At 40.4% G+C, this 14,804-nt stretch overlaps 1 protein-coding gene across 1 annotated transcript in view; it reads right to left on the bottom strand.

The window, feature by feature from the left end:
- Lpp (LIM domain containing preferred translocation partner in lipoma) overlaps positions 1-14,804 on the bottom strand; it is a 434,005-nt gene that overhangs the window by 51,329 nt on the left and 367,872 nt on the right. The window contains exon 8 of the mRNA XM_055625216.1: positions 6,926-7,095. Coding sequence (XP_055481191.1) covers positions 6,926-7,095 — 170 coding nt within the window. The remainder of the gene's footprint in view (positions 1-6,925; positions 7,096-14,804) is intronic.

Genomic DNA, 14,804 nt, shown 5'->3' with positions numbered 1-14,804 from the left:
TTTTCAGAAAGGGCATATATTCCTTCTGAATGGCCATGGAATATTTAAGAGACTATTTGGGTAAAAGGCAAATACACTGTTATGTGGCAAAGCAAGTGGTTGATTAGAAAGCAAGGTGAGAGCGTTCCGTGTGGGCACACCACATCACAGGCTGTCACGGGTCCACAGTTATAGCTATGCAAGCAGCATCAAGGCAGAGAACGGACACTGAGCTGAGTGCAGACATTTCGCAGAAGGATCTGATGTTTTTATTTTCCTAATTTTTCTCTAATGAGCATATATTAAAAGGTGTTTTAAAAAGGACTGCTATCATTAAAACAATTTTAATCTCCAAAATCTCTAAACCTAAAAAACAAGACAAAGAATATACCCCTAAAATCCAGCTTGAATTAAATCTTATAAAAACAACAAGAGATACCATGTGGAAATGGCAATAGAGATAACATGTAAGATAAAATAAATCCCATCACATTGGAGCTGCACAAGCCTCCATTTGTTGCTACTGGAAATGATAGTAAGAAGAACTGGACCAATCTCCAAGGCTCCTATGAGGTTAACAGACAAAACAAAAATATTAAAAAATAAAATTATACAATTGGGCAGATGCTATCTGTCACTATGTCTAAATTTAACTCTAATAAGAAAAGCATTTTCTTTCTTTTCTTTCTTTTTTTTTTTTTTTTGCATTGAGATTCCAGGCATTATAGACAGAGGGATTTGTGAACACCCAAGTAGGGAGCAGGGGTCATAGCTTTTCACCTGTGATCTATAATACTGGACAGCACAATTCAGGCCAGTGGTTGTTATCAATTAAAATCCTGGGAACAGAAGACTTCCGTGACTTTAAAGTGGGTAACCGGTGGCTGGCAATAGTCTGTGTTTTCAGAAAGACGAATGTTAGTTTTCAGGGTGGTAGCATGGTAAGTAAACAAAGCAAACAAAATAAATAAATAAGGTAAGTAAATAAAATAAAGACAGATAAAGCAAATAAAGGCCAGGGTAGCAGAATGCTTTCTGGTCTTCATTTTGTCTTTTACTTTGAACACATCAAAACCTCATTTTAATAGGGTCGAATAATCTCCCTTTGCCAGTCATGGTTCCAACAGTCATGGAGTGCCATAAAAAAAGGTAAGAAATGAGGGAGATAACACTGAGGGCTCACGTAGTCAGATCTCATGGGAGAGTGGTGTTTTTTGTTTGTTTTTCCATGTCCCATTCTTGAACCATTTTTCTTATTAGTGCTAGTGAAGTGAAAATAAGATACTGGGGATAGATGTGTTTAAGTGTGTAGGTGGTATGTGCAGTCAGAGATGTGCGAGGCAGAAGCAGACACATCAAGATGGTGAGAGCAGAGGTGGGCAATTAGAAAGAGGACGTTTTCGTGGATTGTTCAGATGCTGTCCCAACACTATGGTTCCTTTTCAACGCCCACAGAAGGCCCTGGTTCTAACTGCTTTTAAAGCATTCCATTAGGGTGGACTTCAATACATAAAAGGGAAAGCTTTCCTGCAGAGGTACAAAAACTGCCTCTTAATGGAGTTGAAAATTTAGACTGCTTTAACTTCGCCATTTAGTGGCATAAGAGAGCAAAAGGCTGCTAATGTGTTGGTCATTAATGTGCCAGGTTCTGGTACCTTCAAGTTAGTCTCCCAGGAGGCTGCCTGGCTACTTTCAGAGGTCTTCTCTTCACTGGGATTTCCACTCTAATAAAAATGCCTGTTCTATTTTTCCGGCCACTCTGCCCCAAAGCACCAACCCAGTGGAGGATCCTGGATCACCATTTCATAAACAGGCTTTGGCTGAGAACTTGTCATGTATGTGTCCCCAAGGCCCAGACTCCTTTGTGATGCCAAGAAGAAAGTAACTAACTGTTCCTTTGTTAAATTCATGTTCAGGAGTAAGCTTGTCTGACTAAGAGCAGCAGGTCACACAAGCTAGAGCCTTGCTGATGCCCTTCATACCTAAAGACACAAATAGCTGTAAGCAAAGGACTGATCTCTCTATGTGTCCTTACGTTCCTCCTATCAAGCTAACTGGTTTCAACATTTCTATAGCAACAGCAGCCAAGACACCCATTGTATGATACAGCTTCTCTATAGTATCACAATGATAAGGATCAGACTAATCCCTTATGTAGTCAATAGTTTCATGATACAAAAATAATACACTTGCCCATTCCTTATCTGTGACATTAGGGAACTGTTAACTTCCTAAACAAGAGCACCCTGGTACTAGGAAGGTAAATGATATACCAGAGAGTTAGGACCAAGACAGATGGATTCTACTTAAATCATTTTACTTCCTAATAAAGTTTAGGACTCTTAAATTTCAATCTGTTTATTTATTCAAAACAAAGAATAATCAAAACTAATAACTTACAAGATCTGACTTTCCAACTAATACTAGAAGCATCAGCTAAAATAACTAGGACATAGTGTATTTATTGCATTGACCCAAATGAATATAACTAAACCTGTCCAACAGGGAGTAGCATATAGTTTAAGATGTGAGCTCACTGTCTGTAATTGTCTTGTCAACCAGAAATAGTTTTCTAAAGAACACTTCAAGAGGATAGGTGTAGTGGCATATGCCAGCACCTACTGAGGTGAGGCAGGAGGATCATATGCTCTAGGTCAAAACCAAGAACTGTGGGCAATGCCCTCACTATTGCATCATTGTAGTGACATTGATAATTTGAGTAGAACATCTAAATTAAAAAAAATGAGGTTAAGTCATTTTAAAGATATGCAATTTTCACTCAAATTTCTTTAAGTATTTTATAATGATAAAAGGATGAAAAATATATTTTTGCTTTAAAACATCATTCATAAACATAATGTAAATCTAAACAAATGAGAGGCCAAAAAAAATTACCACCTAGGCATACAAAATTACCACCTAGGCATACTGAACACATATTCACAGTGGGTTAATAAACAGAAAACAAGTGAAATACTTGTGACAAGAGCTGTAACACCACACTGAATTAAGTCTGTCCAGCCACAGATGCTGGTACACAAAGATTAAGAATTTAAGGGACCTTAGGAATATACTAATGTGGTAAACCAAGTCTGAAGATATTACTGGGCATTTAATCTCAGAGTAGAGAAACATTAAATTTAAATGTGATTTTAGGCTTACCAATAACTGATTTAGGAAGAAATTTAATTTTTGTTTTGTAGGCCTCACTGAGTGGTTGGTCCTTAGATAGAAATAATTAACTAAGCCACTGCTTTCAATATTCTTATTCCATCAAATAGGTTAAAAAACGAAACATAATAAGAAAAAGAAAAGAAAGACCCAGGGATTTGATTATCTTGGCTTTGTTTACAATGTCTTTGGGACACCTGTGTCCAGCAGTGTGACAGGGGCTTCCTGGCTGTCATTCTAGCTCCTTTAGAGAGACAAATAACCCTAGTGCTGTCTGTAGTCCTTAAGCCTACCTGCAAAGCAAGCTTGCTCTAATTCATGCTTCTTGCTTTTCTACTTTCTGTACTTTCGGTATATAGCTCATTAGAAGCAGGAAAGTTTAGTCGAAACTGAAAGTTGCTGATAGTGCCATTGAGGGCACCAGGCCTGTGTTGAACATAGAAATCAATTCTGGACAGGGGGTCTTTGCATAAAGTGGAACTGAGTTCTGATAAGACTTAAATTACCTTTCCTGGGAGCCATGGGAAGATATCATTAAAAAAGGACCACGATTACAGGTTCTTATGAGGGAGAGAAATCATAGAAAAGATAGTAAGGTTCTTCATTATCTGAATCCACTCAGCGCTTCCAAGTGTATGATTAAATATCTCCCAGATAGCCTTCCTTGCTGTGAGTGCACTATGCAACCAGAACAGAGGGTGTCAGCATCCTAAATAATCTCAGAGATCTTACTAACAGAGTCTGAATTCTGAGCTGTCACAGTATAGAAAACGATAAAAAAAATAAAACTAAAGCCTTGCTATGCACCCAGGAAAACATACATTAAACAAAAATGGAAGATAGGTATATCCAAGTAGCAAAACAGCTTCCTAGAACTAAGTCAAGTCTGAGCCTCACTGCACACACCAGAAATGGTAAATAGGTCCCCAAATCTAATTGTATTTAAGGTCAGAAATACCATTTGTTCAATAGCTTCTCCTGAGTAGATCAAAGGTGCTTACACAGATTGCCTCATTTCATCTTCAGGGATCTTACGGAAAAATACTACCAACATTCCCAGTATATAGATGAGAAAAACCGAGGCTTAGAAAGATCAGGTAACTTACCCAAGACAGAAAGCTTTTACTGAATCCAATTCAAACTCATGTTCTCTGCATACTGTTACAGTTTCCCATTATCGTATGTAAGACATTTGGTTACAAATCATAAGAATAAACAGCTTAAGAAGCCTTCCACAAAAGCATTGCTGTGGTAGCAATGATCACTGACACAGTCAAAAGGGGACCAAACAGGAGCCATGACAAATATATCTGGGCACAGGGGTTTTTTCTGAGACTGTTTCTCCAACCAAGGACCATACATGGATATAACCTAGAACCCCTGCTCCGATGGAGCCCATGGCAGTTCAGTATCTAAGTGGGTTCTCTAGTAAGGGGAACAGGGACTGTCTGTGACATAAACTCAATGGCTGGCTCTTTGACCTCCCCCCTCCCACCCCGAGGGAGGAGCAGCCTTGCTAGGCCACAGAGGAGGACATTGCAGCCAGTCCTGAAAAGACCTGATAAGCTAGGGTCGGATGGAAGGGGAGGAGGACCTCCCCTATCAGTGGACTTAGAGGGGGGCAGAGAGGAGATGAAGAAGGGAGAGTGGCAATGGGAGAGAATGAGGGAGGTGGCTACAGCTGGGATACAAAGTTAGTAAACTGTAACTAATATAAAAAAATAAAAATTTAATTAAAGAAAGTAACAGCATGGGAGAAGGAGAGAGAGGGAGGGTAGGTTTGGGAAGGGATAAGGGAGGGGGCTAGAGCCGGGATACAAAGTGAATAAATTGTAATTAATAAAAATTAAATTAAATTTAAAAAAAGTAACAGCTCCATGGTAGAAAAGTGCTAGACAGCTGGACAAGGCTTTGTTGACTTTGCTACTAATACTTGCAGCAATAAACGATTTCACAATGGTGTCCTGAATCACTAGAAAGTGCAGCCTGCTAAAAGAGGTCAGAATTATACAAGGTCTTCCTCTTTTCAACCAGGATTTCAGAGGACGGTACTTGAGGAGCTGAATGACATAGGAGCGTTTGCTGACCACACTGTCTCTCATTGTAGATGCGGCTGCTTGCAGATCAACAGGGCATTGGTGCACTCATCTTTACAGTCTGAATAACTAAACACATGCAGTACTGCCCAAGTCACAGGACGAGGAAAAAATGAGACGAATGTAGCCTGGCTCTAACTCCAACGGTAATCAGAGGCCACCTTTCTCCTGGGTCTCTAGTCTCAATTCTAAAGACAGCAGTTAGGCAAGTGACCTTAAAACAGTTTTTTCTCCCCCTCGCAGCTCTACTAGCTAGATGACATTATAATGATGCTACATGTGTTTAAGTTGCTCCTAGAAAGAAAAGAAAATAAGATATGACCTAAGAGATGCAATGAAATCAATCATGAAGAACTGAACTCTGTACTTCACATCCCAGTGTTTCGATAAACTCAGGTTTTCGGAATATTCTTACCAATTGTGCTGGCTAGATTTATGTCAACTTGACACAAGCTAGAGTCGCTGGAGAAGAGGGAACTTCAATTAAGAAAATGGAACATAAGATCTTGCTAGAGGCAAGTCTGGAAGGCATTTTCTTAATGAGTGACTGATGGTGAAGGCCCAGCCCGTTCCTGTCCCTACGCTGGTGGTCCTGGGTTACGTGATAAATCAGGCTGAGCAAGCCATGGAAAGCCAGTCAGGAAGCAGCACTCCTCCATGGCCTCTGTATCTGCTCCTGCCTCCAGGTTCCTGCCCTGACTTCCATCAGTGATGGAAAGTATAAGCTGAAATAGACTGTTTCCTGAAAAAGCTGCTTTTGGTCAAGGCGAAAGTTTCCTCATAGCAGCAGTAACACTAAGACAACAAGCAAGGTAGAAATTCCAATAAAATTGAAATCTGGAGATCTGCAAATTTCTGAATCTCATTACCTTATTCTCAAGGTTTCTTTGGTCTTGGAATGCCATGGCAGAGGATACAACCATGACTATATTGTAAGTTTGCAAAAAAAGTACTATTTTTTCCATGAACATGTTCAGCAGATAGATCAAAACCATAAAGATAGTAAAGAAATTTACTTTGGGCATGAAGTTTTCTCATTCAGCAATCTATTCTATCAGGAGGTAGCTTAATAGCATTTTATAGGGATAGTTAATCTAAGAAAATGTGACTTATTTTTAGTCACTAAGCTTTGCTATTCAAAATTAGCTTTGTTCTTTTAGAACAGAAAACCATCACTACCACAGTCAGAATTAGAATGCAATTCTCTTTAAGGTACTCTATAATAGAGAGTTTCTTTACATCATAGACATCTTGGGGGATTAGGGAGGGAAAAGTGATTTTGAAGAGATAATTAGTTCCGAAGTTTGGAAGGCCACTGACAAATTCAGCCACCTGCTAAGTCTTCTGAAACACACTGGGACTTCAAACGCAGGCTGAGACAGAATAGCAGGAGCTATGACTTTGATACATCATAGAGAACACAGTTTCTGTAGACATGCATGAAACCCACAGGCCAGACAACCGTTCTGGCAGACCTTTAGTCGAAAGGCAGCCCTTTCCCAATACAATTATCTGACCTCATAAGAACTGTAACCATATAGAAAAAAAATACAGTATGCCAATTTACATATGTATGCATCTTTTGAAGTTCAAAGAACTGATGGCGACATTTATGTGGAGTGAGTGGTGCTTGGTCAAATAAGAGAGAGAGAGATGATTGACCCAGTGTGGACACTTACAATGTAGCAGGGCTCGCAGTACGCCTTCTTCTCCACGGCGTAGAAGGGCTGTCCTCGCAGCTTGTTGTTACACACGATGCAGGTGAAACAGTCCACATGGAAGACCTGATCCATGGCGGTGCATCCTGTTCCTTCCCCAACCACGTTTTCCCCGCAGCGAGCACAGCGGCCTGGAAGATAAGGGGAAGTCTTATCGAGAAGCTGTTAGATCCATCTAAGGAAGCCAAGATGAGGGAGACAGCAGGTTCATCTTGAGGCAGCAAGAGATTCAGCACTACTGGCATTGGCATATTCAATATCCAGCCCACCCTATTGGTCTCCACTGCCATCGCTGTACTAACTACCATGGTCTCCCCTGGGTACAGCATGTGTCTATCTGAGTCAAATGAGGAGACCGCTAAGGTCCCCAAGAAAGAGATGGAGGACAACTCATATGCTTGATCCTGGGGCTCAGGTACCGCCTCTAATCATATATGGGTAGAAACAGGATTCAGAATGTTAGGGCTGAAAGACACAACCTACTGAACAAAACAGTTCAGGCAAGCCTTTGTCTCCGGGAGTCTTCACATCAGTTAGCATATGGGGATCTTTTCAAGTCCTGGTGGTCAAGCTTCTGTAGCAGGCCCTCAGTGATGGGCAGATCAAGTAGTAGGTAGTCATCTCTATTTCCAGAGCACTGAGACTGCTGGGAGGTTTTGTTCCCTGTGGAGCCACTAATGCAACTCCATTCTGGCTGCTCCCCTTGGTTTTAGTCTGACTTCTGGGGCTCATGAAGCGAGTCTCATTTTGTGCACTGGACACCATCTAAGATACCAAAATCCGGCCAGCATTGCCTTTCAGACTGTGCTTAATCTGAACATATCTACCTGATTTAATGGCTCCATGTATTGTAGGGTTGGGAGTTCCTTGAGGTCCTAATGCTTACTGTCTATTCTGGAAAACTACAGCATTCACATTAATTAATCAGACAGAGGTCACACATGTATATGCAACACGTTAGGATTTAAACAACATATTAGCATTTAAACAGCAATAGAATATAATTTAGGATAACATTTCAAGACTAAGTATAGCTCACTGATAGAACATTTGCTTAATACACGCTAGGATCGTGAGTTCAAACTACAGGACCAGAAGGAAAAATAAATAAATAAAAGGGGGAGGGGGAACTAGTCTGAGTAAGAGGCTCTGTATCCCAATACCCTGAGATGGAAAGGGCCACAGCCACCTTGACTCTGTACAGTTCCTGTTTGCTAAGGCAGAAACAAGAGTCTACTAGGTAACCATAGGCAACAGGGACTGTCAACAAGCACCTTGGGCATTTTGCACGTAAATATCCTAGACCTAGCTTCATGGATGGCCAACATTTTACTTTTGAGGCTCTTGTATTAACTCATTTACAATTCACGACACCCTGTGTAGACACACAACCATTGTTCTTATTCTAAAGAAGAGGAACACAAGTCACAGAAAATGACTAACTAATTCATGCCCAGGAAGCCTTGTTTGAAGTATCTGTCCCAACCCCACGGCTGCAGTGCCTGTGATGAGCTCTTATGATCATTAGTACAGATCTGGCATTCTGGAGCATTCTGGAGTGACTTCTCCCTGAAAATGGCTTTCAGCACCCTGTCACATTGGACTGACAGCCACTTCACACTCAAAACTGGGAGGGGTAAATGTTTCAATAAGTGAGAAGAGGTAAGTATATTTCTCTCTGGTTGCATTTGGTCCTGGAACTATTCCTTTGAACTCTGTTGCAGGATTGGAGCATATCTTTTAAAAAATAAACACGCAAACTTGAAGTATAATCAATCAAATATTGAGAAAAGAGTTCAAGTCTTAAAAGATGGACTGTGTCTGCTACAGTTGTATTATTGTGAAGTTTCAATGTTAACTTGTGATATTTAATATAATTATGATATTGTAATATGGCTTGTAGCTGATTTTAATGAATTTCTACCCAAGAGTTACCTTATACTTATTTTTAACTATAATTTAAAATATTCCTTGCAATTCATGTACTTTTCTGCTTATAGTAAGAAAAAAAACTTTCATTTGGCACCAATTTTTGAGATTATGTTGAAAATACCCCTTCTCCAAATTTACCTGGTTTACTATAAAACTAAGTAGCCTTGTTTGAAAACTGATGCTATACCTCTGAGAATTTCATGTCAACAAATGACATTTCACTGTAGAAAACACACTGATGGGTGAGGAAAACAGATTAATCCATGTGACATTATTAAGAGCCCATTGGATTCCTATTAGAAGTAAAATTTTATATTATAATTTTAGTAAGTCAACTTATTTTTTTATATTAACTTTTTCCTTTCTATATGTAAAAAAGGATCCCTTAATAGGAAGCACAAAGGATCTAAGAAACATATGTTACCCAAATAAGGATGGGATCACAGGATGGGCATGGTGGCTTGCTGGGCAGCAGGAGCAGCTGTTTTGGTTTTGAGCATGAAAGCTCAAAGCGCAGCACATGGAATAAAGGGCCTGAGCCTAGAAGCATCTGGAAAGCTGGACAGCTATCCTGGGTCTGGAGCAACTTTAACCACCAGCTTACAGGGAAAACCTGTCTTGAAAGAAAAGTTTTGCTTTTCAATCTACTTAGTGGACACTCTAAGGGTCTGCTCTTTGTCCAGTACTACGGTCTTCTTTTGTGTGACATGAAGAAGTGGACTAGTCACCACCAGCCCTTCTTACAGTGATTAAGAAACTCCCTACATTCAACAATCCAGGACAACATGTGCGGCTTGTCGCAGGAGAAAGGTGCTACAAAAATCAAAGACAGCTCTTTAAGACTTTCCCGAGGAAACGAGCAATTGATTTTGACCTTAAAGGATGGACTTTTGACAGGAAGAGGTGGAAGACAGAAAAACAGCACATTTTTTCCCCCAAAGAAAGGATCAACGTCTGTGGCCTGCTGGATGCAAAATGCTGTAGTGTCTAGTGATGGCACAACCAGGTTTTGTCTGCTCGCCACAAAAGCAGATGGCCTGCGTTCCCAGAAACAATTCTCTCTTTATGTCTGGGGAATATTCTTCCAGAGTAGGTCGGGGCTTGTGTGCTGGACCCAGACATGACCAGTTCTGTTACCCCCAGTATTTTTCCTGTTCTTGGGATAAATTAGGGACACTAGCCTCAAGGGCAGCCAGTCTGGCACCTTACAATTCACAAGCATAGAAAATAAAACAGCAAAGAACAAAAGTTAAAAATAGCTCTACAAACCAGCAACTGAAAAAAGGTGCCCAAATGTTCCCCTTTTGCATGAACAAAAATGTATAAACTGTTCCCTGGAGAAGAGGGCATTCAGAAGGCAAAGCAGGCGATACAAGCAGAGGGTATCCCTGCCGCTGGACAGACTTAGAGTACACACTAGTAAAATCATATCACAACCTTAATGCCCATTCTTTGGACAAAATTCTCAGTGTGTTCAATAGGAAAGGCCAGAGGACTATTAACACAGTTGAACAGGCAGCAGGGAGCAGGGGCTCTGACACAGGGCCGGCACAGAGCTTCTAAGCAAGACTCAGCAAGTCAAATGAACCAGAGGCAGAGGACCAGGAGCCGGCACGCATATCCAAAGATCTCATATGTTACTGCTGCCCTGGGAGAGTGAGATTCTTCACTCTTCTGCATTAGCATTTTTATGGCTCTTGCCATTGTTCACATCTTGTTTATTTTTGATTAGTTTATTTTTATGTATATAGGTATTTTGCCTACATGTTTCTGCATTATGTGTACCTGGTGTCTCGGTGCTGGATATCAAACTTGGGTCCTTTGGAAGAGCAGTCAGTGCTTTTACTCCTTAGGCTTTCTCTCCACAGTGCCAATTTCATCCCTCCTCCACTGACAGGACACTGAGGCTGGTTACTTCAACTCACCACTGAGAACAGTATTCATAAGCAAAATATCCATGTGATGTGCTGCCTTGCAGTCTTCAAGATACACTGCGAACAGCACCACCACAAGCTTGATAGGCAAGTACCTCTGGTATGCACAGTCTCTGAGGTGAGTCCCCTCAGGTGGTAGGGCTTGGTCATATGGTAGACATATTTTTAGTCTGAGAAGCTGTGGTACTCATTTTTGGAATGGCTGAACTAGGTTACAATCTCATTAGCACTGTCTAAGGTCTTCCTCTTGTTCTCCCATCCTCCAGCATTGACTGTTACTTGTTTTCCAAATGACTGACATTCTGACAGGGGTAAAACGGAATCTAAAGGAGGTTTTAATTTTAATTTCTATGATGACTAGTGAGGTTGAACATTTTTTCTCACATTTATTGGGTGTTTAATGTTTTAGTTTTTGGAACTGTGTGCTCATTTCATTAGTCTATTTATTGACTGTATCATTTGATTTCTTGTTATTTAGCTTTTTGAGTTGGCTGTGTATTCTGGATACTAATCTCCTCTCAGATGTATACTGCTCTATACTCAAGAAAATGTGCCATAGACAGATTGTGTATTCTCAGGCCGAGAAATCAGTACTGAAATTTCAATCAGTGCCTATGTAGTCTACTCACTTACTGCCTTTGGAAATATAAATCCCTAAAGACATCTGGCCTGATAGAATGTTCATGAAACATTCTTACCTTGTCTTTGGCCAATGTAATTTTCTCCTCAAGTTAGTCACTACCCAGTATTGTTTAGCCCTACTTTTAATTCTGAAGCCATCCTTAGTAGCTCTGATTTCAGGGTTGATCTGTTAACAGAAAAACTGATATTGAGTAGAGTAGTTAAAGCAGTACCCGAATATTTACCTTTAAGGTATGTTTGAATTTATTCCCTGGTTTCTGTCATGAAAATCTGTATTACCTGTAGCTTCATTCAAAGGTTAATGCAGCCCGCATACTTTGAGGTTTGTGGTAGAAGATATTCTAGTTTATTCTGGTTATCCAGCGGTAAGTCTAACTTTGAGGTGACCCATGGGGACGTGTCTCTGAAGGTACGGTGTGTCAGCATCCTGCCCAGGGCATCAACAAGTGCACCTTACACTAACACAGTGTCTTTCAGCCTTCAGAAACTTTCTTACATGTTGATGTAGCAGAAACCTTCAATAATCTTATAAGGCAAAAATACCAACCAACAATGAGAAGGCTGAAATGCCAGAAAGTTCAGTGACCTATGGAACTAGCTAAGTGTTCAATGAGGGATATAAGACTATTTGAATTTATTCCCAGCAATCAGTTCAGGCGAAAGAATATGCTGCAGATGAGGTGGCACCCAGTATATGACCTGCAATAAACATGTTGGCATGAAGAGATGAAAGGGAACACTCTTTATGAATGGGAAACCAGGACTCATCTTGTTAAGGGAGTTAGGTTTGCTCAAATGCCCTTTTTGTTCTCCTTTTCACAAAAGGAAGCAAACACTAAACACATCCCCCAGATCTCTATCTATCCTTCTCTCTCTCTCTTCCCCCTTCTCTCCCTCCCTCCCACTCACACGGAATTTACTGACTCCTCTCCTCCAAAGCTGTTTTCAATATCACCTACCCCCTCTCTTTTTATCTTTTTATGTATGGACTGTGTCCTCTATAAAACTCAGGTGTATCACATTAAAAGGTAGAGCCTTGAAGAGGTTGTAAGGTCACAAAACGTTTCCCTCCAGAATTTAGGGAGGCCCTTATAAAAAGAGGTTTCCTGCAGCATGCCCTGGCTAACAACACACTAACAAGTGGTGTCCTGGAAGCAGACAGGAGCCTCCAAAAGTCAACAGAGCCCTGCCACTGTCTTGATGTAGGAAACCCCGTCCTCTACAGCTATAATAAAATTTCTGTTCTCTAAAAATCATATAGTCTCAGTTATCATGTGTTCTGCCTTATAGCTCCTGCTCCAAGAAGAAACACAAACTTAAATCATAAAGATGAAAATGCACATTTTAAGTATAATTGTTTTTATTATAATGTCTGATTCATGTGGAACTTTAAACAAGACAATCTCCCCCTTTGTCAAATGAATAAGTACAGAATAACCTTGTGGATGAATTGAGAAGTAGGCAGCAAAACTGACCTTTGAGTTATCACACAGTGATCTGTGAATCAGCTGATATGACCCTTACATACATGGCTGGGCCAGTGGCAGGTGACAGTCTCAAATGGCCCTATGTCTACAGGAAGCCAGTTAGTTAAGTCTTTTTGTTTGTCTATTTAGAGCTCAAATACCCAGAATGTGCTATTTAGGGAATTCAGAGAGGTCCAGAAGGTGTGGTATATTGATCATCTCATTCAACTTTCTTATTTCCACTATAAAACAAAGGTTAAGAGAAGGGCTGTTACTTGTGTTCAGATTCCATAGCAAACCAACAGCAGAGCCAGGCTCTAAATCCAGGGCCTTGGGGGCTCTGCCTTGTGCTCTTTCAGGCTGTCCACCGGATCTTGCAAGGGTGCTCCATCATGCATTAGTGTCCTTGTAATATCAGGTGAAATTTCCTGAGCATAAGTGTTTTTTTTTTCTCCCTCTCTATGGGGAAATCACTTCTTTGTATAAAAGAAATATTCCCCGGGACACTGCTAAGTCTACAAGGATGATTCCAGAACAAGTTGAACTCTTGCACTATCCAAGCCAGTATGACCACTTCATTTTCCTCTGAAACAGTTTGAAACATTGCAGACTTACCTGTTGTGTTCTGAAAACTAAAAAGAGAGATGGTCATAGGATGGAAGGCAAATCTGCATCAAGAACACAGGGTTCCAGGCCCTGTTTGGTTAGATCTGGTGTGAACTAACTGTTTTAAACAAGGTTGTGAAATATAACATTCACTCGATGGGAGGGCTCCTGTCTTGCACTTTCTTTTAAATGAATATAAAAATACAAGGAATAATTGCAACTTTCCAGACAGAAGAGTTGGGTTTTGATCTATATATACCATACACATGACTTGTGACCTTATGCAGGCTGCTTCTCCCACTGGAGCATTATTTAGTATGATAATATCAACCTTAGTTCGAGATACCTGAACATAGTATGAGGAGTCTTCTCCTCTCTCTCCATACTTCTCTGGATTCCTGTGTGATATACACAGACTTACACACCTATGTGTATTATAATATATGAATCATATATATATATATATATATATATATATATATATATATATATATATATATATGATACATGGCTAGGAATATGGAGACGAAACATACACAAGAAAGCAGTAAAACATATACCTGTGTCGGAGGCGTCCATTAGGGGACCACACTGTAAGGAATTTCTATGCAAAAACCATAGAATGAAAAGTGGGGACGAATAAAAAAAAAAAGGAAAGCAGGGATGATGTGAATGGATAGACTTTGAGCAGGCAAGAGCCTCTGAAACATGAGTAACGCCATTTATATTCTCAGTGGAGTGGGCATATGAATACCAGGCATAGCTGACATAAAACGACTGTGTCAGAACTCAAAGAGACCCATGGCATGGAGTCTCAGGACCTCCGTCCTTTCCACTCATACATCTCTGTAAAATCCTCTTTGCTGAACTGCCATCTGCATCTGATTCCATCTCTAGCACTTGCTTAGCAACACTGAGCTCTCCAAGTGCTGAAGTGACGTCTAGGGAACAGCTATTAATATCCGTATGTATGCACACAGTATGTGAAAATATGCAGAATTCAAAGCGATTAGTGTATTACTTGGAGGTAATACTTCCCACCGGGACTGAGCTCCTGGAAAAAGCTCCCCCTGCCGTGACTGCTTGCCGTAACTACCATCACTCACCGGAACATTTGGGATAAAAAACGGTGTCAATTTTAAGGAAACACACCTCCCAATTTCTTTGTTAACATTTGAATAAAACATGAGAAGATTTCTACTTCCCCCTTTTTGTCTTTCATTCAGAGAATAAGTCCCTTCACAATCTTACTTGGTGTGT

Source organism: Psammomys obesus, unplaced genomic scaffold (assembly GCF_907164565.1).
Source record: "Psammomys obesus unplaced genomic scaffold, mPsaObe1.curated_primary_1811, whole genome shotgun sequence".
NCBI classification, from domain to species: Eukaryota; Metazoa; Chordata; class Mammalia; order Rodentia; family Muridae; genus Psammomys; species Psammomys obesus.
Note: the sequence above shows the minus strand (reverse complement) of the source record. Positions and strands in the feature narration are given on the sequence as shown.